The sequence below is a fragment of the Perca fluviatilis genome, chromosome 13 (genome assembly GCF_010015445.1).
Source record: "Perca fluviatilis chromosome 13, GENO_Pfluv_1.0, whole genome shotgun sequence".
In the NCBI taxonomy this organism is placed as follows: domain Eukaryota; kingdom Metazoa; phylum Chordata; class Actinopteri; order Perciformes; family Percidae; genus Perca; species Perca fluviatilis.
In genome coordinates this window covers 11,883,174-11,906,758 of record NC_053124.1, presented here as the reverse complement: position 1 = coordinate 11,906,758, position 23,585 = coordinate 11,883,174, and the positions used below count along the sequence as shown (strand labels likewise).

Here is a 23,585-nt window from a genome sequence, read left to right as displayed (position 1 = left end):
GATATTTTGTTGATTTGCTACTTGGAGCTTTGCTGTTAAGGCTAAAATGTTAATGTGTGCAAAACAAGTGCAGGACACAGAACTGAGAGAGGGGAATTCAATTGGCTGGAATCATGACTGACTGGTAAGTGACTCCAGCACACCAGACTCCACTCCTGCAATTAAACACACACACACACACACACACACACACACACACACACACACACACACACACACACACACACACACACACACACACACACACACACAGGGAAAGGGGGAGCAGGGAAGGTGTACTGTGTTAGTTGCAGCTGACTTTATGTTCATATGCCAATATGTTCCTACTTTATACTTGGATATAATACTTAGGTACGGAAGCTGCAGTTGGGCCTTTTTCACAGCAGACATTTTGACTGGCCATTGTGGGAAAAGCACAGCTGTTACTATTACTGACAACTAGGACTGCACGAAAAATTTAAAAAATGTGATATGCAATATAACGATAACGCAATAACTATTTCATTTCATTTTCATTTCATTTTATTTATATAGCACAAGTAAACACAACAGAAGTTGACCACTGTGCTTCACATAACAAGAGTCAGATAAGAAAATGGAATAAAACATCCTTCAGACAACAGAAAGACATAAATAAAAAATAAGAATTTAAAGAAATGCACGCTCCAAGAGATAAAACTTTAGTTTGAGTTTAAACTCGTATAAGGAGGACAGTGATCTCAAGGAGACGGGGAGGCTATTCCACAGCTTAGGACCAACAACAGCGAAAGCACGGTCCCCTCTTGACTTTAGTCGCGTAACTATATTACAGATATTTAAGTGGACTCAGTTCTGCCTTTCTGCTTCTTTCAGTATATGGTTAATATTCAACAAACTGTTTTCTTGTTAAATCAAGGACAATTAATTAAATTAATTAATTAATAAAACAATTATTTTTAGTATTATTTTATTGAAGGAGGCCAGAACCGTCTGACGCGCAGCAGAGTCTATTAATTAGCTCGGAAGGGAAACCTCGATACCTGAACTTGCATATTGACCAATACTGAGTACTGATCCGATACCAGTGTGTCATACATTTTATTATGTTTTAACAGCTGTACACTACTATCCCTGTATGGATGCGATATGATTTATATCTTTGTTGTAGCGCATTAATTTATGTAGCACATTAATTTAGAACATTAAACAGTCAGTTTCACAGTGATTTTTCTATCTAAGGCTGACATTATGTCATTAACAATGAGTAAAGCCAGACTGAAATTAGCTCAAAATGAAAGCTCTAGATAGAAACACCTATAATTGGTCATTAATCAGAGATTCCAGTATACCTTCGACAGACATGGCAGTTTGAATATTGGTCTATGGTTGTTGAGATTGGTTTTATCACCTCTCTTGTGTAGGGGTACAAATTGTCCTCTCCAGTACATTTCCTGGGATCAATGGTAAGGAGAGCATCTGTAACTACACTTGTAGAGACAGGATCAAGGCTAAATGTATGCCTGAGAGGAGCAGTGAATACATTGTCATTAGTTGAAGGTGGATCTAGTTCCCCATTCTCAAAACGGTGACCAGCAGCTTCAAAATGTTTATTGAACGCTGAACTAATCTCTTTATGGTCAGACAATAGACAGTCGTTGACCTTGATCTGGGTAAGGATTGAGAAGTATTACGATTAGGGAAATGGCGGACCCAAAAATGCAGAGACAACATGGTAGTGGTGAGCTTGAGGATATAATAAAATGAAAAGGGATACAGCAAAAGGAGTCCTGAAGAAAGCAGGCAAAAAAACAATACCAAAAACCATTGAGGAACCAAAAGACCAGGCATCCAAAAATAAACTGGCACACCGAGACAAAACGGGTTAGACATACACACACACAATGATCTGACAACAGACAAAGTCAACACAGAGACTAAATACACAAGGTAACGAGGGTGAAACAAGGGTGACACGAGGGCTCAGGACCAGGTGAAACACATCCGGGTGGGGCAGACAATCCCCAAGGTGGGAAAACACAAGGCAGGAAGTAAAACAAGACATGACATGGGAGAAAACAGACTACAAAATAAAACAGGAAACTGAAGCATAAAACACACCCAAGGATGAAAACAGGGTAAAACGCAACAGAGAACACAAGAGACAGTAAACAACAAGGAAACGGGGAATAAATTAACACAATAAAACAGGAAAAACTGTAACAGAAAATCGCAACCATGACAAAAAGTTATTTTTATTAGAATTGACAGCCTTCCAAAAATGTTCAGGGTTTGAAAATGAGCTAAAGACTAAGTCCGTAAAGTACAGTGCTTCTAGCAAGGGAGCAGGCTTTTTTTCTTTCATTGAACAAATCAGACAAGTCAGTGGTAAACCAGGGGTTTGATCTATTTTTTATTTTGTTTATGACTGAGAGGAAGGTCTTGATGAAATAGTCCAAAGCCAACTCAGTATCTGGAATTTCACATGTGTGACGAATATCTCTATAAAGTAGATCATTTAAAAAGGCTTCTTCATTAAACATTTTAAGTGACGCTTAACAATGATTTGGGATGGTGATCTCTTCAAGCAAATGCTCCTGTTACAGGCCACCGAGCAGTAATCACTAATTCCAAGGTCAAATACACTGGCAGAAACAATTGTATTGCTTTTATTGGATAGAAGTAAATCAATTAGCGTTGAGTTTAGAGGGTTTTTAAGGTTTGGGCTAGAAGGCTCCGTGATTAGCCGTGACAAGTTAAGACTTGAGCATATCTCTTTTAGGTGATCCCAGGCGTCAGAAAGCCAATCAATGTTAAAATCACCCATGACAATGACCTCCCTAGTAACATAACTAGGAGCCAACACTACTACCATAGCGATGAATTAAAACAATTTGGCACAGAAGCAGCATACAACAGGGAGACAGAAAAACAGGATTTTACATATAAGGATTTGACATACTCCACCCATCCCGCTTATGTCTATTCTGTATAAAGTGTAGCCATTTATTGCCACATCAGTCATTAACACGCTGCTTTAACCATGATTCAGTGATAACCAATATATCTGGATCCGCCTGAGAGACTAATATTTTAACATGATCTAGTTGCTGGTGTTGAAGCAGGCTCCTGATGTTAAAAATCCCAAACCTTTCCTGATTTGAGAACGTGGGGTGCATTTAGACTAAGCCATGTAGCTTTCACAACAGCAGGGACAGCATAGAAAGCTTGAAGTGTATAAGACAATTATTAACTTTCTGAGATTTTCTTACCAGTTTGTGATTAGAAATCGGTCTATTATTGACTTTTACTTTAATATTATGTGTCAGTGTGGGACTCACTGTACAAGCGCTGCCATGTCACAGGCTGAAGGCATTACAGGAATGCAGTGTTAGTTCAATGTTCAGGGATAAAAAACGAGATCCTGCATGATTCAGATGGAGGCGATCACGTTTGAAGAGGACAGTTGTGTGCTACGCAGGGAATGTTTTTGGTACCGCAACAGCCCATAAGCCAGATGTGTAGTTGCCTAATTAGCTAAACTTTACATCGCCAAAACAGGGGGAGGGCAGTGGTCCCGAGATTACACACTGTTTGCTGGCATTCAAAATACTGTCAATTAAGCAGACAAAATCCGTTTTAAGTTTCTCAGATGGCTTCATCTTTAAATAATTCATTCCAGCATGAAACACAGCTGAAGATACACACGGGTGTTGACATAGTAGCTGTTGGGCCGAGGTGTTAACATTCTTAACGAGGGCACCTGGGTGGCGTGATGTGTGGCACCTGTTGATCTGCACATGACGAACCATGGAAGACCCAACAACAAATCGACTCTGGGTGAATATTCACCCAGACCATGGTATAAATTGAGTTTAGCAGCCTCTGCTGTTGAAACTTCAAACTGTAAAGGTGTAAAAACCTACAGTTATATTTTAAAGGGATACACTCTAACAAATGTCTGTAGTCTCTACAGTACAATTTTACAGTTACTTCTTGTTCTGACATTTTACAAAGTTTAGCTGTAAATCACAATGCATTGTGCGTCCAAAATAATTAAAGTAGCTGACAGCATTTTGTAGTGGGGTTGTATGCGGTACTTATCCATAGTCAGTGTATTACCTAAAGTAGGAGTCCGTCGGCACGCCCCCAGTTTGGAGGAACAGACACAGTTAGCAACCCGATGTAGAAACAAACACTATAGCACCTGCGTGGAGGATGGGTGGCTTGTATCATGTGGATGCGCCGACAGTGTTGTTGTCATTACTTAGAATTCCTCATGTGGGGGCGACAGAAGCTACGCACTAAAGCTTTAGGTGTATGCTATATTTAGAACTGCTTTACCTTTCCGTCAGACAGCCCTTTCCTTTGGCACTGCACTTTCTCAACTGTCAACTTCTGTATTTCTGCCGCAGATCAGATGTTTGGGTCAGACTCTCCATTGTTTATGGAATAAACAAATATAAGAAAATAAAAATTAGTGATTTTGGAGGATGCCTTCATGAACCGAAGTAGCCTATAAAGAACTTTTGCAGAGGGAGACTAAGCAGCCGAAGGAGAAAGGGGAAACTTCTGTGGAAAGGAAAGGGCTGTTTGACAGTAAGGTAAAGCGGTAAAAATATTTTAAATATATCGTACACTTAAACTTATATGGTTTTTACTGGTGGCAAAAATATATTTGGCTGCTGCCCGTGCTGCTGGTACTGCCTGCCTCTCCAAACTAGGAGTATGCCAGCCGCCATCCACTGTAAGAAATACACCGACTATGGATAAGTAGCCTACCTTATATAAACCCACTTTAAAATATCCCCACTATCCATTTTATACCATTACTCCAGGTTACACAGACCTTTGTAAAACAGATTGCAGTCAAACATGGGTTAAAATAGGGTGCTGCCCATTGGTTCTGCCAGAGATAGCACAGCCCACCCAGGGACTTGTTTGACCAATCAGGGTCAGCTGACCAATCAGAGCAGAGTGGGCTTTTCAGGAAGGCAGGCCAAGAGCTCAGGCAGAGCATTTCAGGCAGAGGCAGTATGAGCAACAGAATGTTTTTTGAACCAAAGCATGTAAACCTGTTCTAGTAGACCCCAAGAGTACAAATATGACGCTGATGAGGATAATAATAGTGGGCTCTTTAAATGAATAAAGCAAAGCTGAAATTACATATTTTATTGTTTTTCTTTACAACACACAAAAAGAATCCTCTGCTGTTTAAGTCACAAACACATTAATGTTAATACAAATTAACTAACACAGTAACAGCAAATGCATATTGCTGAATGTAATAAAAATGCTGCAAGCTAGAGTAGTGCAACGCAAGGAGTAGTTACATATAACACAACAGGAACATTTCAGCGTGTCAGTTGCTGTGTGTTTGATTCTCAGAGGTCTTTCAGCATGTCCGATCCCTGGGTCTCCAACCAGGTAGGAGGCCAGGTGGTTTTGATGCTGGGTCTGCTCTTCAGAGAGTTATAGTAAGCTGCCAGTTTAGGGTAACGCTCTTCACATAACCTATAGAAGGGAGAAAAGTTGGTGTGAACTTTAAATGTTAAAACGTATTGCTTCTTGGTAATCTATGCATTTATTTCGTCACACAGTTTAAAGTCATTTCCAGTCGTTTAATCCACGTACCCAAAACGGAAGACATAAGCGATAGTTGGATAAACTACCACATCAGCCAGGGAAAAGTTCTTTCCTGCCAGGAAAGGTCCTGATGCCTAGAAGACAGATAAAACGAGTAAGACTACATTCATTATGCTGGTGGGCAGATCTGACAATCAACGTACTCGAACAGGGCTGTATTCATTTGCTATTATCCCTATTAACATTTACAATTTATATGCATGTTAACTGTGATGGGTGGCTATACAGTAGCTAGCTAAAATACATTATAGGTGCATCATGAGCCTTTGAAGAAATTGTTCCACATATTGGGAAGTACACTTATTAGCTTTCCTGCAGACAGTTAGATGGGATCAATCTAAATATTAAACTCAGAAAATAAGTGAATAAGGGTATCTACCAAAAATGCTGCTACTGCTAAAGTCTTACAGAGCAGCATTCCTTTTAACCAACATGTAATTGCGGTGTTAGTTCAACAAATCCTCAGTTAAAAAATCCTCCGTTAAAATCCTTTTTCTGCAGCTTTGTGTCTTTTTCTTGTGTGCTTACATACATACATGCAAGTATTTTACAATCTTCAGGTTTACCTGCAGGTATCCCTCCCACAGCTTGAGCTCAGTACTCAGAGTCTCTCGGTTTCTCTTCACAGCAGAGTCGTGTCTCTCTGCCTCAGGGACCTTCCACGTGTAGTAGATAACATCCGCTATTAAATTTAAAAACAGGCATTCAGTCATCACCGCTGCTCTCAGAAGTATGATGGCATATCAACAAAAGCCATCTATTCACTCATTGTACAACATCAACTCTCACAGACTTCCATTTCCCTGGCAGTTGGGGGTGGGGTTAGTCAGGACATTGTTACGTAACATCAGTTTCAAACTGATATAGGAAAAAAAAAGTGGCTGAAATAAAGTGTGGAGCAGCCTACTTAGAAAATACTGAACTGGATTTCTGATTATGCACAAGTTGATTGAAATCAACTGGGAATGCGACTTTCTTCTCTTTGCACCCCCTCCCCAAAAACGTATAGCCGTCTCATGACTTAAAGCGCCCATATTATGCTCATTTTCAGGTTCATAATTGTATTTTAAGATTGTACCAGAATAGGTTTACATGGTTTAATTTTAAAAAAACACCATATTTTTGTTGTACTGCACAGCTCTCTCTCACTGCTGCAGATCCTCTTTTCACCTGGTTTCTGTTTTAGCTACAGAGTGAGACCTCTTTTCTTCTTCTGTACTATCTTTGATTGCACTCGCACATGCTCAGTAGCTCAGATGTAGAGCATGTCAGCTAGCTAACTCTAGAGACAGTAAAAGAAAGCCTGTTTCTCCAACTTTGGTCAGTTACAAGGCAGGATTAGCTGGGAGACTTCTAAATGAGGGCACACATGTAAGTAGTTCTTTTGTAGATTATGGTGAACTTGTGTGTGTTGTAGCAGTGCTTTGCTATTGAGAACGAGCATGCTAGCGTTAGCGTTAGCGTTAGCACGCTGATGACGTACCTGCTAACTGGCATTGATTGTGAGCTAATCGAGTTAACGGCGCATTATGGTTAGCCAGCTTGACTGCTGACGTCACAGTCCGGAGCGCCTTTGAACAGCTCACTAGGAGACTGAAAGCAGGACACATTCAGAAACCATATCTCACTCAAAACAGCATGGATGGATTTTTTTCAAAGTTTGTATGTGTGTGGAAGCACCATAGACACAAAAGAACACCCCAAATCCCAGAAAAAGTGATTTTTTCATAATATGGGCACTTTAAGCTTTGCGTGCAAGCTACTCTGAGCATGTGATCCTTTGTGAGATTATTGTGACCTTTCAACATCACTGCCTCTTTTAAAAGGGGGCACTACATATACTTCAGTGCATGGTGCCAAGGCTTAATTATGTGAATGCACAGCTCATTAGTGCACAGCTGGTGTTTTAGGTCTCTTGTTGAGCTCCCTCTGTGGACACGGACTGAAGATATGAAGTCTCAGAGGTTTAACGTTGGCAGGTCGGTGTACAGTGTATGTTGCCAAGAGCAACATAGTTCAAAGTCCCATAGGGCAGACCTCTAAACAGCAACAACATCAGCTAAGTCAAAAGGTTGCAGGAGCCTGGTTAGGCTCTAACAACTAGATCCAAGTGGTTTAAATGAAACAACAATTTATGAATATTAATTTGCAGGATTTACAGTCAATAGCTACACCTTGGTTTGCAAATACTTCAGCTTTGCATGTCAGGGTTAACCTACCCATTTTCTGGTTGAGTGTGAGACTCTCAAGTGTGTGCTGGTACATCAGGGCTTGCTCAGCTGGGCAGTCAGGGATCAGCTGGTTTCCCTGGGACTTGAACTGGCTCTGTTGTTGGAGACATGAAAAAAAAAGCAGCCATTGTGAACACAGCTGCATGGAGCTCCGGTTTCTTTTCCTCTGTGGTGTAGGGTGTCTTTCCTTCTACGAGGCATTGTTGAACACCCACAGCACAATGAGCCCTCCTACTTATGAACTCCTTGGTTGAATATGTCTGCATAAAAGTTTAACTAGGGCCCAGGTTCTTACCTCCAGGTAGATGCAGGCAGCGCAGGACTCATTCAGGACATAGGTTTTATGCTTGAAGGCAGGGAGCTTTGAGAAAGAGAAGAGTGAAATGAAAATGTTATGCAACATTATTTTGATTACTAAAATGAATATGCATGTGTGCATATCAAGAAGAAAAGCAGACTTGACACTACAAGAGGATTTATATTATTTCTAGGTAATGTTTAAAGTGAACTTACTTGTCCTCTGGGATTCATGTCCATGACTTCCTTGGACTTGTGCTCCATTTTCTCAAAGGAGAGCAGTTTTTGGTTGTAGCCCTGCAGATTCTTCTCCTCCAGAGCGATCTGCACCCTCCAGCAGGGAGGAGAGCCAGAGCCCCACAGAAGAGTCATGTCCTTGGCCATAGTTTTAGAGTCAACTGCTACGCCTTACAGCACCTGGAGTTGTGAGTGGCGGAAGAGGTGAGGAGTGAAGCTGGAGTGCGGCAGATGCCTGCTTTATTAACAAGTTCCAGCCCCTTGCATCCGGATTGGTGGGATTCAGTCCCATCCCCTTTTTTGTGTTATCGCCAAAGATCTGTGACTCAAGACAGTTGGGATGGTTCACACCCTATCCAAGCATGTTAACCCCTCCTTCTGTTAAGTCAAGGCAGCACGGTGTCATATTTAAAGTCTGCATATTTCAGTAACTGCTTTAAACTACCGTAATTGAATGTGGATTATGACTCTAGCTGCTTATAGCTACAGGCATGAGAAGTCACATATGAGGAGTAGGGACTTCTCTTGCTTTACACAAACACTCTTTGATCTCAGACATGCAGACCATTACATAAGGGCAAAGAGGAAGGGAAAAAAACATGAATCCAACACTGAAATAATACTAAAATAATCATGTTTGTGCACTGATTGTGACTTATACTAATAACACCTTTAGCATACACTGGAATTGTAATTAACAATCGCCCTATTCACTGAAGTAAGAACTTCACATCAGTAAATAGTAGTTTTACTATAGCATTCCAACAGACATGGTTTAAATATGATCTTGGGTTATTGTTTTTATTTCAATCTACTATCCTGCAGTGATTGACTTCACTATTTCCTGCTGCGTGTTTATGGCATCCTGAATTTGACTGTTGAAAACTCACAGTGACTCAGCACTTTTCACTCACCCCTGTTCACACAGAGAAAACCAGCTCTGGCACAGGCATTAAAACCAAACAACAAAGGTACCACTGAACTTAATAGACACCACCTATCTAATTTATCCCTATACATTTGGGCATGACATTTACAAATGAGCACCCACTATTATTATTGTTCGTATATATTTTGTGGTTTATTTGTGCTGCTTTCTCTGATTTAATCTTTGAACTGCAGAACGTGTGTACTTAATAGTACTACTGGGTAGTTGCCAGTATCAATATGCATTTTGATACAGTTTGCAATCACCATTTCTGCTGTCTGTGGTCTGCAGTTGCAACTCTAGAGACAACTTGTTGCATGAAAGAAAGCTCCAGAAATCACATGGACAGACATGTGGTTTTGCAGAAGCCTTCCTTCCCTCCAGCACTAGAACTGCTGACCAGTATTATTTGAATATTTTCTGAGAAGTTTGATAAAAAAGATTGCATCATATTGTCTCCGTATTCCAAGAACAACCGATTCAGACCTTTTATTCTAAAGTGGTGTGTGACTGAGTGCGTGCACTGGTCACATTCCACCCCTTCATATCGTTTCATCTCCAATCTAAAATTCTTGCCTCTCTTTTTTTCCCGTCTTCATCCGTTTGCTCCTATGAGTGTGCATGATCAGTTCATCAGCTTCATTTTGCGTGACTAGCATGACAAAGCATATTGTGAAGGACAAAAAGCAATGGTGTTTACAATATAACTGTTTTTCCATATTTAGTCCATGTTGGCCGATATGCCAGGTTCTTCTCTACATGCATGACTTAGAACAGTTTGGAATTTAATACGTTGGTTTGTATCCTGTGTACACAGGGTGTCCATGGAAAAGAGAGTGGACTGTTTCCACTGTGTAAATAAAGGCTGAACGAATGACTGCAGTCCACAACATTCAGGTTGTAGTTTTTCTTTTTAATGTAGAAGCTCTGTAGCAAGGATGGAGTTCTCTGATACATATACCCGTATATTTCAACCCCCAGATAGCTACATGAGGCTATTTTTGTTAAGGTCTGATCTTTCTGAAGTAAAAATCACATTTTAATATTTGGCGTAAAATGCCGCTATTTCGCTTCTTTTTTTTTTTTTGGAATAACATTAATTTGCTCTAGTACGCAGATTGCCAGCGTGTGATCAGCATGATCCAGTTTCTTGACTTTTCCAGTAAGAACATGCTATTTAATCAGATAAATGTTTCCATAGTTATCACAGTTAACAGTTGAGTAATGCCTGTGTGGGAACTTTTGAAATGCCACTGAGAAGCATTGCATTATTCATGTTGCACAGGCTGTTGGTTAGATAAAGCAGCCCCTTGATACTTCTTTCATCTCTTCCAAATAAAATATCAACCGCTTCTATAATCATCAGCTGATGAGGCAAAACAGGGGAAGAGCAAAGTCCACAGTACCAAAACTAAGCACAGGCCAAGAGAAAGATCCAGAACATTCAACAGGAAGTGTCAGATAAAAGGGCCAAGCCAAGGAACAGGATGTCACTTTGCATAAGTCCTCTAGTACCCATTAACTCCTTGTAAAGTCTGGACCTAAGTTTATAAGCATGTAAAAACACCTATCCATAGCAGATGCTGTCTGTTTTGTATTAAAGTGATATAGAACATACAGTCCAGCATACAGCCCAGCTGTCGTGATCGTCTAAATGAACGCCTGTGAACGCTACATAAAAGGTCAAATCGTTTATATTTGATCTAAATGGCCTAATCTCATGTGTGCAAAGTCATGCTAACAAGGTGCATTTCACTTACCTTTGTGCAGAGAAAAACAGTTTTGGCACTGTCATTTAAACAATAAAACCACTTGTCATGCCTACATAGTCAAAGACACCACCTACCTTTGTTTTTATTGAGATTAAAAATCTAGACTTGACCTGAACATCAGGGTTAATGCAATGTTGTGTCCAGCAACAGTAAGGAAACTTTAACCCTTGTCTTGTCCTTCGGGTCCCAGTGACCCGAAGGACAACACAAGGATGATGTACTTCCCTTTACTTTGTTGAGAATTGCTCTCTAAACCCTGTTTCTTGTAAAGTAAGTAAGTAAAGTTTATTTCTAGACCACATTTAAACACAGTTTAAGCTGACCAAAATGCTGTACAAACAAGAACTATGGTGCTGTATTAACCCTTGTTTAGAGAGCAATTCTCAACAAAGTAAACGGAAGTACATAATCCTTGTGTTGTCCTTCGGGTCACTGGGACCCGAAGGACAACACAAGGGTTAATACATGTCTTATTCTAAGACTTTGCTATGTCTGTAGCAGTGACATCTTGGGTTTTATTTGGCCTGTGCTACAATACAGTAAAATTGTGGTGCCAATATACTGGTTTACAATGCAGTGTGTAAAGAGAACCTACAAGACATGTTTGCTGGAGGTTATGATTTTAGTACAAGAAACAACTGACTTCATAGGAAGACTGCAATGAAACTGCTGTTGTAGTGACTTGTACATGTATATTAGTCAACAGACATACATTCATATCAGATACAGTATGCACACCATGTATCTCAGCAACAAAAGCTGCTACATACAATATCACAATGGGACATTGTGCCTGCGTCCTGTTGCCCTGCAAACATCACATCTTGCAGTTTAACGTAGCCCGTGTTAATCAACTGGTCTTTGTCAAAGATTTGACAGGAGCGTGATTGACAAAAACATTAACTAGAAAAGCTAGTTTGACAAAAGAGATAAGAAGCGTCTTACTGCCGTTGTAACACTAGAACATAGTGGTAATCTTAACACTTTTTCTTTTGTTAGGAAAACTAAAAGAGGTTTATTGACAAATTTTGAACTGAAACCATGTTAAATAAAAGGGGAACAAGCATTGTAGCAAACTGGATGTATAGGGTGCGTGGATCTCAGATGTCTTTTAATGTGTCTTGTCCCTTGGGGTTCTCCAACCAGTGAGGAGGCCAGCTGGCTTTGATGCTGGGCCGCACCTTCAACAGAGCGTAATACTCTCCTAGGTTAGGGTAATGCTCAGCAGACAGCCTAAAGAAAAGAAGGTAGGAGACCTTTGAACTGCAATGTCAAGCCATTCATCACTTATTTTGCTCATGTGACATCTAGAAAATGCAACAGCCTTCTCCCACATACCCAAATCTGAAAAGAGTAGCAACGGTCGGAAAAACGGTCACATCTGCCAGAGAGAAGAATTGGCCTGCAAGGTGAGAGCCCGGGCTCAGCTGGAATGAAAACAGGTGAACAATAAAGCATGTTGAGTTTGAGTGTGTGTGTGTGTGTGTGTGTGTGTGTGTGTGTGTGTGTGTGTGTGTGTGTGTGTGTGTGTGTGTGTGTGTGTGTGTGTGTGTGTGTGTGTGTGTGTGTGTGTGTAAAGAAATATCTAGTATGTACTGTATGTTCTAGTTAAACACATCTGCACAAACTGTTGTAACTCCAATGCTGCGTTCACACTGTTTTCGGCAGCGCGATACAAAGTCAATGCAAAGACGACAATAGATGCAAATTCATGGTGGGACAACATTTGGATAGATGTGTGTTGGGAGACCTTCTTCTGGATCTCGATTTCAGATAAACTGGAAAATTCAGCCAGACAAGCAGGGCGATTTTAGGGTGTTTTGTTGTCATTTTATTTTGCCTATTTATGCGGCGTATTTTCACATCTTTTTTTTTTTTTTTCGACCAAACTAGAGTTGCTGATTGTTGGAACAGTGGAAAGACTAACTAAAATGGTTTGGGTGAGTTTTATTTAGTTTCTGTCCCGTTTGAATAAAGTGCGTTGTATAATGAGTTAACATGTCTTGGTTTGGGTAAATAAGACAAACTTGAATTCAGAAGGTTTATGCACTCGTCGACAGCGCACAATGCATCCTGGTACATGTAGGCACAGCTGCCACAGCTCCAAAATCAGGAGAAGTCACTTTCTCAGTCAATGTAGCGCACACTGGGGAATGTATTTCTTCAATAGACTACAGTACATATACAGTCAGTACTGATTCAACAGCCACATTAAGGTGGCGAATTTTCCCTTTAAAAAACTGTACACACACAACACACACCTTCTGCAGGTAACCCTCCCAGAGCTTGAGTTCAGTGGCCAGTGCTTCCCTGTTTCTCTTTAGAGCTGAGTCATGCCTCTCTCCCTCAGGAACAAACCAGTCATAGTAGATAACCGCATCTAGAAAACACACACACACACACACACACACACACACACACACACACACACACACACACACACACACACACACACACACACACACACACACACACACACACACACACACACACACACACACACACACACACTTCACTGAGTGTATGACTTTTCTTTCCTTGGCATATGTGTAGAATTCAGTTTATTGTTTAAAGATAAAGCTGCGTTCTTCTAGATTATTCTAATTGTCAATATATCATATGAAAAGCAGATCACAAATATATAGTTTCTTTTTGTTTTAAAGAACCATGTCATTTTCCTAAAACTATGTTTAGCCTGGGATTACCACACATTTGTTGCTGACAATATGAAAAATGGAGAATATCACTAATCTTACCCTTTAAATTATACTTTGCTTATAAATGCCAGAAACTATTTGCTGTGTTTCTATTAAAAGGGGAATTTGAGGTATTTTAATGTATTTATCTTACTGAGTTTTTCGTAGAATGTGACACCCTCAAACATGCGTTGGTACACCAGTGCTTGTTCTGCCGGGCTGTCTGGGATCAGTTTGTTTCCTTCAGACTTAAACTGACTCTGTCATTATGAGAGAAAAGACACACACACACACACATTTGATGCAACACTTATGGGGCCAATATTGTAGCACTATATTGTATTTGTTAATGTGTGTGGAGCATTGTGCAACTGTATCTCAATCCATGTGTGCTAATCAGATTTGTAAATGTGTAAAAGAATCTCTTAATGCGTGCTGAAATGTGTTGTGTGTACCGGAATCTGTGTATTCAGAATCTTTGTGCGTGTGTAATCAGATTTGTAAATGTATTGACAAATTTGTAGATGTGTACATAGATATTACTGGCTAAAAAGTATTTTGCTCGAAGAGAGTCATCATTACAACTCAGCAGGCCTCTCAAGTGACTTTTGCTACACTTCTGCTTCCTCCAGAGATGCAAATGGAGATTTGTCTGTGCCGCTCTGCTTGCACTGTGTCTCAGTAGCAGTGCATTTTGAATAGATTCCTGTACGCATCACAAATCTCTTTTACACATTTAGAAGTCTGATAACGCACACGCGGATTGAAATATAGTTACACAACTCTCTACATATTGCAAATAGTTTTGCTACAATAATTAATTTTAAATGTAGTCGTAGTAAAATTGCTTGTTGAATTGATGTTAGACAGGCATTGCACTCACCTCCAGGTAAAAGCAGGCTGCGTAGGATTCATTCACGATGACGTCTCCATGTTTGAAAGACGGAAGCTTTAAAAGTCGAACAGGTTATAATGAAGCTAAGCAAGACAAGAATAGTCTAGGGTTAAATAATATTAGCCATATCATATGCTAATTAAGACGTAACCTAGCTGAGCTGTATTACACAGGGCCTATTGGGAAACAAAAACTGGCGCACTAGTGTAACGTTACGTGGCGGCTAGCTCACTCTATTAAGAATCACCGTAGTGTTTTTCAAGGCAAAACTATAAATATTTACAGCAAATTACGGGTATAACGTTAGAACTTGATCGAGCTGTCACCGCATATCGAACGCTTTACGCCAAACTACCTTCAATACCCAGTCAACTGAATCTTATCTTTTTACTGGTAAAAAACATATCATATAAACCAAGTTTAAGGGACATTTAAAGGCTTATGATAAGTTAATTTCGGTCCGCTGATAAGTACACATACTGGGGAAACCTTACTTGGTCGCTAGCGCCCTCTGTGGTGCGTTTTGTGTAGCTAAGGCACTTGAACAATGCAAATTAGTTAAAATATTCCGGAAAAAAAGAGCTGCTTAGTGAACTAAATGTAAGCCGAATGAAAAGGCACATCCACGTGATCCGTCTACAGCCTTTAGTCATGTTTTAGCAAGTATCTATTTTATTGGTAAGCTGGAAAACTTTACCTACATGAGGTTCTGAATGGAGTTTGGCGTTGCTTTACAAATAGGTACTCTCAGGGATTATATCAGGGATAATAAAATGGTGGGTTTGTACTAGGTTTCGTGTGCGATGAATACAAGCTGTTGCGGTTGTTATGCGCGTGTTAATTGGAGAGGGGAATGAAAAGGTAACGTTAGTTAATGCCGATAATTTACTAGGTTACGTTGGATTTTCGCTACTTCATACCTGTCCCCTGGCATTTATATCTAACACTTCTTGGGACTTGTGCTCCATTTTCTCAAAGGAGAGCAGTTTTTGGTTGTAGCCCTGCAGGTTCTTCTCCTCCAGAGCGATCTGCACCCTCCAGCAGGGAGGAGAGCCGGAGCCCCACAGAAGAGTCATATCCCGGGCCATGATTTTCAGATTTAACACAATCTGAAACCTTCACCTGTCACTGCTACTGCTGCTACTTAATACATCTACGTACTGAACAGACAAACGAATTGCGCACACTGACTGCGCACTAGCAAAAGGGATTTATTGTTACCTGATTGTTACTCTAGCTAGCATGAACTGCCACCTACTGGCTAGGAGGAGGTAATACAAATTATACTCTTATAAATAAATAAATAAATAAATAAAATCTCACACATCAATCACTTGATCATAGCTTTTTACCACCCCATAATTTATCCACAAATCAGATTTTTTTCAAGAAATTTTATATGTAAAATTAAAAACTAAATACAAAATATGTTTCAACTATCAACATTTTTTTGTATTTAACTATTAAACTAACTTACAGATATATAATAAAATGGTTAAGGCAACGTTTGTGTGTTTCAGAGATCCCTGAGGATCGCATGCATGCGTTATTATTCGTGTATCTTACTGAGGTTATTAGTGAGGGGGAGACCCTCCATCGTGTGCTGGTACATCAGTGCTTGTCCTGCAGGACTGTCCAGGATCAGCTTGTTGCCCTGAAAATTAAGATAGCAGTAGAAAAGCCGGGTGGAGAGAGAGGCATGTGTCCTGAGGTCAGCATTCAATATGAATAAGGAAAAAGCTTCAGGGGAAACAGTGATTAGAGAAATCTTACAGGGTTCTGATTGTAAGTTCGAGAATTCAAATCACACAAATCTGAAGTGGAGCCACCAGTGATTTAGTGGAGTTGGTCAGCAACAGTATAAGACAAAGGTGTCACAGGTGGCTGAACATGAGTTCTCTTATTGTCAAAGAGGATGTTCAGCAAACCTATCTGAGGTCAAAATTAAAAAAAGGTGCATGCTTTATGCTTTTAATCAATACTTGCCCATTAACCCAATACTATCTCTACTACTGTACATGACTGACACATTTAGCAATAACAATTCCTCTAACATAGCTGCCATCGACAAGGTGGTTTAGTAACTGCAGGAACTGGCCAAAGGACTCTTGACCTAATTGGCATGACTGATTGTTGACACATTCAGACATTGACTAGCCGTAACTATTGACTTGATGTGCCATAACAAAGTAAAACAAACTTACACCACAGATCAGATCAGTTGATTCTAAAGCAGTGGCGAGATCTCAGAGAACAAAGCAACACGAAGCAGGGTTCAGTTCACAATGTTCTAAAGGTTTAATGAGACACAAGGATATACATATTTTCTAAAAATTGCTACATTCACTTAGATGACGTGTAGTAAGTTAAGAGTCAGGATGGGCAGGATTGTCCACACAGATAGGAAAACAGTGCTGCAATTTAGGAAATAAAACACATGAGTATTACTTTCCTCAGACTTCTCACAGAATGCAGTGTGGTATGTACAATTATACACAACAGCATTTTAACATCACCCAGACTGCAATTGAAGGGATAATTCGGCAATTCTTAATTGTATCTATCTGAATGAGAGTGTAATAAAACATGCAGTTCTTCTCAGTGTTCTATGGTGCCCGGAAGAACTACAAGTCATTGCAGCTTTGATAGCTGGGGACACAATGCCGTTCACAAATCTCCTGGTTCTCTTCCCTTATATTGCAAACTAGCTACATTTACATCAGCAAGAGGATGCTATGCCAGAGAATTATTTTTAGTTATGCTAGTGTGTATGACCCAAAGGGTGAAAAGAAGACACACTTTAAAGGCATATCATTTATCCATGTAATAACCTTGTCCATAGTTATTTAGTAGCTAAAGATATGAGTTAAATACTGTAATGACCTTGAAATGGTTCAAACAACAAATATTACAGATAAATCAGTGTATAGGAATTGACCATATTTTTGAATAAAACTTGAAGCATGTGCTAGAGTATCTCGGTGTAGAAACATTTTAATATCATTGCTCAGCTCATACGTGGTGTATCTATCAAAAACATTCCTGTAACAAGTGGGATAAAATAAAGCAGGCTGAAAGCAAACTGATGTTCCTTCTTTATTGCGCTTGTTTACACAGTCATTTGCAGCTTGAACAGCAATCCAATGATAAAGTGTGTGTGTGTAGCGTTCTACTCCGTAGTTTCACTGTTACAGTTCCTCAGCTGGAAGCCTGATACCACATTGGCCAGTCTGGCAACTTTAGGAGGAGCAGGCATGGTGATGGTACGCTTGAGAAAGCAGTGGCGCCTAGAACACAAGATCAAAAACAGTATTTAATCATGGATCATAAATACAGCTATCAAATTCTAAAGACAATAGTGTCTGATTGATTATCAAGTTACATAACTTTCAGGTATTTCCTAAATTGCTGGTATAAATTTTATTTAAAACATGAATATTTGTGTTGAAGCAGGTTTGCATGCATGCATAAAGAATACTGTACCGGTAGTTGGGATCACCAAAGTTGTCATTGGTATAGCTGTAGAACTGGCAGAAAGCATCCTGAGTACAGGTCCTCTGACATGTGTCTGCATCATCCATCAGCTCAAAGCGAATGTCAGAACCTGGAAAATCTACGTTTTCATGAACCACCTGAACCCAGGCTGTTAGCAGAGAGAAACAGGGTTAGACGGCTGCTGATGGCTAAACTACTGTACAGAAATACTTCACTAACAAATGTGCTGAATGATTCCAGAATTTGTAACATGAGATCAGATAAACAAATCCAAAATTAAAGTTCTTGTTAAAACTTATTCATACAAAACAAAACAATGTTTGAGGAAAATGGCCGAGGTTTGGTTCATCAGTTTCTAAAATGATCGAACAATAAAGAAATGGGAGCAAGAGCTGAGCCCTGAGGGGAACGTGATTAATTGGGAGACCGTTTGGGATATTTTCCACTGCTCCAAGAATCCAAATCACCAGTATATCCACTGCAACATATGGCATAGGACATATTGGACTCCCCAGAAGAGATAAGTCTCTAAAGGCATTCCTACTCCCTATTGCGCGTTCTGTCAACCTGGAACGTTCCTGCACATGGTCTGGGAGTGTGAACAGGTTCATGAGTTTTGGAATAAAAACATAAATATCTGATGAGATAGGATGTCGAATCCCTACTGACCCAATTGTTCTTATTAATGACGACTCTAAATTATACCTGTTCGGGAGACTGAAGAAAATTTGGCTAGCCGGCTCAACCAAGAAAATGATAGCTCAACGCTGGCTCCCTCCATACTCTCTATATAAAAGAGTGGTTGGCGTACTTCCTAGAAATAATCATGCTTGAGCTCTCTACAGCAAGGATTAACAAAGCGAAATAGTCAACTATAGACCTATGGAAAAACGCAGCAGCACAAGTATCAGTCCTAATGACCTCCGCATCACAAGAATTAGATGAGAGGGACTAGGTAAGGTGTGATTTCTGTTTTCTTGTTTATTAGTTTGTTTTCCTCAAGAGGGTGGGGGATGGGAGAGGGTTTTTGTTCTTGGTCAATTGTTGTGCATGTTGTATGTTCAAAAATAAAAACTTTTAAAAATGATCGAACAATGTTTCCATTCAGTGAAAGTACAGACAAAAATGGCAAGAAAAAGTAGAGTCTAAGTCTAATGTTGTTAGACTTGGAGCACAATGTCATTCTAACTGTTCAGCATGAACATCTTCATAACAACAAGAGTAAACAGGCATGCTAAGTCAGCAATGAAAAGTAAAGCAGAGTAAATTCCAGGGCAATACATTCCTGAATGCTGAGACATTTCCCCAACTCAAAAGTCATGGGATCACCAAATGTGAAAGGATGCATCATCTAGGAACCATGAATGTCTGTTGAAAATGCAGGGTCAACACAACCAGTAGATGTTGAGATAATCCACTGAATATGTGGAAACTAGAGTAACTGACCGATCCATTGCCATTAATAGAGCCATGATGCTAGCATGGCTAAAAAAATAACAGAGGAAAGATACATTACGTCGTTGAGTTATTCAATCTACACAGCCAAAGCAGTTCAGATGGTCCATGGTGGTGTACTGAAAGAGTGTCTTTTCTGACAGTTGTGATGTTAGTGATACATACTGTTATCCAGCTGACAGAAGCGTGCCGGGAACCCAGATGTGACTCCATCTTTAGCTTTGGTCACAAGGTTATTGTTGTTATTCTTCATGTAACAACTGAAGTAATTACTGCAAAGAAAGAAAACGAAAGCTTGCAAAAAAGTATGTCTGAATAACATGAAGCAGAGAACAGATGTAACTGAAAAGGAGAACAAAAATATTTAACAGCATCAGGACAGTTAAAATACTGTCACGTAAGCTGCTGGAACAAAGGATATGCTAATATAACTCAGCACTTTGTCTTATTGAGCACATGAAAAGGTATCCAAATATTTGACTACCTGGCAAAAGAGAAGTAGGTGCAGACTGAATGAGCAGAGCACAGTGCCTGACAGTGTTCAGGAGAGGCAGCAGGAATATTCTCGATGTCGTTTCCTGGGATGTCAGTGTTTGGAAAAAGCTTGCCCTGACACACTGTAGAAAACAGGTAATAGAATAAGAAAAAACATGCATAACAACCTGCAGGAGGTGTTTGCTATGACTGTTTGTGCACCTGACTGTTGAGTTCCTAACTGTTGAATTATTCGTGTTATTTCGGAGAATCCAGATGTTACACCAGTCTTTTTTTCTATAAGAGGTATCCTTGGTACTGGCCAGCTGAATTTAAGGTGGCACTTGTTCCTAAAACAGAACAAGACATAACTTTAGTTAGAGAGTTGTTGAAGACGTGAACAATGAGTGGGAGAGGATAAAATTATAATTTTTTTAGATTCAACAGCAATGTTAAATTATGTGATACAGTTTTACCTGATATCCGGTGTTTTGAAGGCCTCATTTATAAAAGTAAAGAACTGACAGGCAGGGTCCTGTGTGCAGGCCCTCTGACACTCCTCATAGTCTGCTGTGAACAAGGCGCGGTAGTCGGCACCGAAGAAATCCACGTTCTGGTAAACCTTAGACAGGCAAGGCTCTGGCAGACACACAGAGAGAGCAAATGTGTGTGACCAAATGAGTGTGACCATGCATCAGTCATTTCCTAAATGGTTTTCATAATAGTTTAAAATGGTCATGAGTCTACCTAGGTTTTGGTTGCAGGGTTTGAGAGAAAATCCAGAGGTGACACCCAGTAGTGGAGCCTGAGCAGTGGGCTGTCCATTGGGAGTGGCTTTGAGGTAGCAGAAGAAGTTCCTGCAGTGAGGAGTTTGAAAAAAAAAAACAACTGAAGAAAGTTGGTCATCAGTTGGAGAGAAGACAAATAAAATGAATGCTGCAAGCAGCGATGAACGGGCCCTCGCACGTCCCCACAGGTTGGGGAACTGGCAGGACTCCGGTCGACGCAGATGTGCATTTCCGTGACTATCAGACACTGCACAGAGTGCCAGGCACTGTTTGGACCACTTCCTTGTGTCTACTATGTGGCATTAGACAACACGTAGTAAACATGCATTCTGTTGCTTTATATCAAGTGTAGACCATACAATGTAAATCGGATGATGTTTGTCATATGACATTGACTTCCTATTGCCAGCAAGTGGCACTATGAGTCAATATTGGCATTTAAAAAGGTCCTCAGGCCTGGACTCTCAAGCATTAGTAAATGTGAAGCAGATTGGACAATGTACTTCCACTTTTCTGTTTCCAGTTAAAATATTGAAATTCACCATGCTGCTTCAGCAACATGGTTCAACAAAAACTCACAACGTTCAAATACATCATCATCAAGGCCTTAAGGCTTTTCTGAACACTTTTCAGGTGGATCTGGTAAACCAGCTAGGAAGAGGACATCATAGTATAAGAACTGTAACTTCCTGTTGTCAGTAGGTGACGCTATGACTACTCAATATTTGCATGTAGAGGTCTCAGGCCAGGAGTCTTATCAAGCATGAGAAGTTTAGGGCAGATTGGACAATGCACACAGTCTAGTAACAAAGCACTTCCTGTAGGTCAATGTAACATGGAAATTTGACACCCTGCCATGCCGTTGTTTGACAAATTCTCAAAAACTTTGCAGATTAGCTTCATATGCACAGAGTAGTCAGGATCCGGTGTAGGATACACTGCACTACTCAGTATGACACCATGTGCCCTGCTATGACATGAACTTCCATGATGACCTTCGAAGTCACTGTTCCATTATCTTTATTATGACTATTATCGCCACTGTTCATCACACCCCCAACCGGCCCCGTCAGACACCGCCTACCAAGAGTCTGGGTCTGCCGAGGTTTCTTCCTAAAAGGGAGTTTTTCCTCGCCACTGTCGCAATAGCCACTGCTAATGCTTGCTCTTGAGGGAATTACTGTAATTGTTGGGGTTTTGGAATTTATAGAGTGTGGTCTAGACCTACTCTATCTGTAAAGTGTCGATAGATCGATAGATCGATATCTCAATCACACACACACTAAAGTGAGTGAACTGAACTAAGCAGGACTTTAACTTGTAACAGAGTATTTCTACACAATGATATTGCTACTTTTACGTAAGTAAAATATCAGATTATTATTTCCACTACTGGAAGTAAGTTTTACTTACTGATCTCTAATATTACCTGTTATCTTTGTTCCAGTCAGCCTGGACAAAGGTAAAGAAGTCACAGGAGGGGTGCTGGGTGCAAAGCTGTTGACAGTGGTCAACATCAGGAGAGAAGAGAGATGTTACCTCGTTTCCTGAGAAATCCACATTCTCCAGAAGCTGTTGATTACAATCTAAAGAAATGGAAAAAAGGACACACACACACACACACACACACACACACACACACACACACACACACACACACACACACACACACACACACACACACACACACACACACACACACACACACACACACACACACACACACACACACACACACACACACACACACACACACACACACACACACACACACACACACACACACACACACACACACACACACACACACACACACACACACACACACACACACACACACACACACACACACACACACACACACACACACACACACACACACACACACACACACACACACACACACACACACACACACACACACACACACACACACACACACACACACACACACACACACACACACACACACACACACACACACACACACACACACACACACACACACACACACACACACACACACACACACACACACACACACACACACACACACACACACACACACACACACACACACACACACTTACACACACACACACACTTAAATCTAACAATACATTCTACCATATATAATTGGTCAAATTACAAATGTAGCGTACATACTGCACGTGTATTACCTTGACCAAAGAGGGCGGCAGAGGACAAGCAGACCCACCAAGATCAAATGTGTTCCCCATCTTCTTAGTTTGAAGCCAGTAAAGGTGCTTGAAACACAACTGCAATAAAAGGAGCTGGTTCTGCAACTGCACCTTGCGTCAAGGACTGTTTCAGAATCATCACATTTTATATGTCCATCAATTTATATAGACAGTCCCACACGACCTATGACCTGTAAAGGTCTATTGGCTCCTTCTGTGGTATGCTGCTCTATAGGTAGCTTCTCTGTCTGTCCTAATTGCAGGGAGTGGAGTCTGTTGTGTGGGGAGTCAGGAGTTCCAGCTACCTCCATCTCTCATCTATTAGCCTCTGATTCCATATGACCGGTCATTTCCTCCAGCTGCGTCAGATCATAGTCAAGACGGCGGCCCGTTCCAGAAGAGAGTTTAACAAGCTCTGAGTCTAAGCCCATATGTCAATGGTCCAACCCTGATCTCTGGAGTTGATTTAACCTGAGATAGGGAAGAGTTTTCGA

At 40.4% G+C, this 23,585-nt stretch overlaps 3 protein-coding genes across 3 annotated transcripts in view; all 3 read right to left on the bottom strand.

Annotated features, from left to right (window-relative positions):
* Positions 1–5,133: 5,133 nt before the first annotated feature.
* Positions 5,134–8,614, bottom strand: LOC120572099 (glutathione S-transferase A-like). The gene is made up of 6 exons (XM_039821274.1): positions 8,367–8,614; positions 8,149–8,214; positions 7,842–7,947; positions 6,189–6,304; positions 5,611–5,696; positions 5,134–5,490 (listed from the first exon to the last, which is right to left on the bottom strand). Exons 1-6 carry the CDS (start codon positions 8,532–8,534, stop codon positions 5,361–5,363), a joined length of 672 nt encoding a protein of 223 aa, XP_039677208.1. The 5' UTR covers positions 8,535–8,614; the 3' UTR covers positions 5,134–5,360.
* A 3,076-nt stretch (positions 8,615–11,690) lies between these two features.
* LOC120572098 (glutathione S-transferase A-like) lies at positions 11,691–15,867 on the bottom strand. The gene is made up of 6 exons (XM_039821273.1): positions 15,599–15,867; positions 14,667–14,732; positions 13,938–14,043; positions 13,349–13,467; positions 12,426–12,514; positions 11,691–12,320 (listed from the first exon to the last, which is right to left on the bottom strand). Exons 1-6 carry the CDS (start codon positions 15,764–15,766, stop codon positions 12,188–12,190), a joined length of 681 nt encoding a protein of 226 aa, XP_039677207.1. The 5' UTR covers positions 15,767–15,867; the 3' UTR covers positions 11,691–12,187.
* Positions 15,868–17,756: 1,889 nt separating this feature from the next.
* LOC120572094 (coagulation factor XI-like) overlaps positions 17,757–23,585 on the bottom strand; it is an 18,654-nt gene continuing 12,825 nt past the window's right edge. The window contains exons 2-9 of the mRNA XM_039821267.1: positions 22,320–22,476; positions 20,850–20,959; positions 20,579–20,741; positions 20,325–20,452; positions 20,113–20,245; positions 19,794–19,900; positions 18,162–18,321; positions 17,757–17,965 (exon numbers count right to left, since the gene is read on the bottom strand). Of these exons, the coding sequence (XP_039677201.1) occupies positions 17,848–17,965; positions 18,162–18,321; positions 19,794–19,900; positions 20,113–20,245; positions 20,325–20,452; positions 20,579–20,741; positions 20,850–20,959; positions 22,320–22,476 (1,076 nt within the window). The 3' untranslated portion in view covers positions 17,757–17,847. The remainder of the gene's footprint in view (positions 17,966–18,161; positions 18,322–19,793; positions 19,901–20,112; positions 20,246–20,324; positions 20,453–20,578; positions 20,742–20,849; positions 20,960–22,319; positions 22,477–23,585) is intronic.

Excerpts from the sequence above, each read along its gene's own strand:
- LOC120572099 (XM_039821274.1), bottom strand. The coding sequence starts at position 8,534 with ATGGCCAAGGACATGACTCTTCTGTGGGGCTCTGGCTCTCCTCCCTGC. Across the intron at positions 8,215-8,366 it reads ACATGAATCCCAGAGGACAA|CTCCCTGCCTTCAAGCATAA; the intron begins GTAAGTTCACTT and ends TCTTTCTCAAAG. Across the intron at positions 6,305-7,841 it reads CACACTCAACCAGAAAATGG|CGGATGTTATCTACTACACG; the intron begins GTAGGTTAACCC and ends TAAATTTAATAG.
- LOC120572098 (XM_039821273.1), bottom strand. The coding sequence starts at position 15,766 with ATGGCCCGGGATATGACTCTTCTGTGGGGCTCCGGCTCTCCTCCCTGC. Across the intron at positions 13,468-13,937 it reads CACATTCTACGAAAAACTCA|ATGCGGTTATCTACTATGAC; the intron begins GTAAGATAAATA and ends TGTGTTTTCTAG. Across the intron at positions 12,321-12,425 it reads GCTACTCTTTTCAGATTTGG|GCTGTCTGCTGAGCATTACC; the intron begins GTATGTGGGAGA and ends TCTTTTCTTTAG.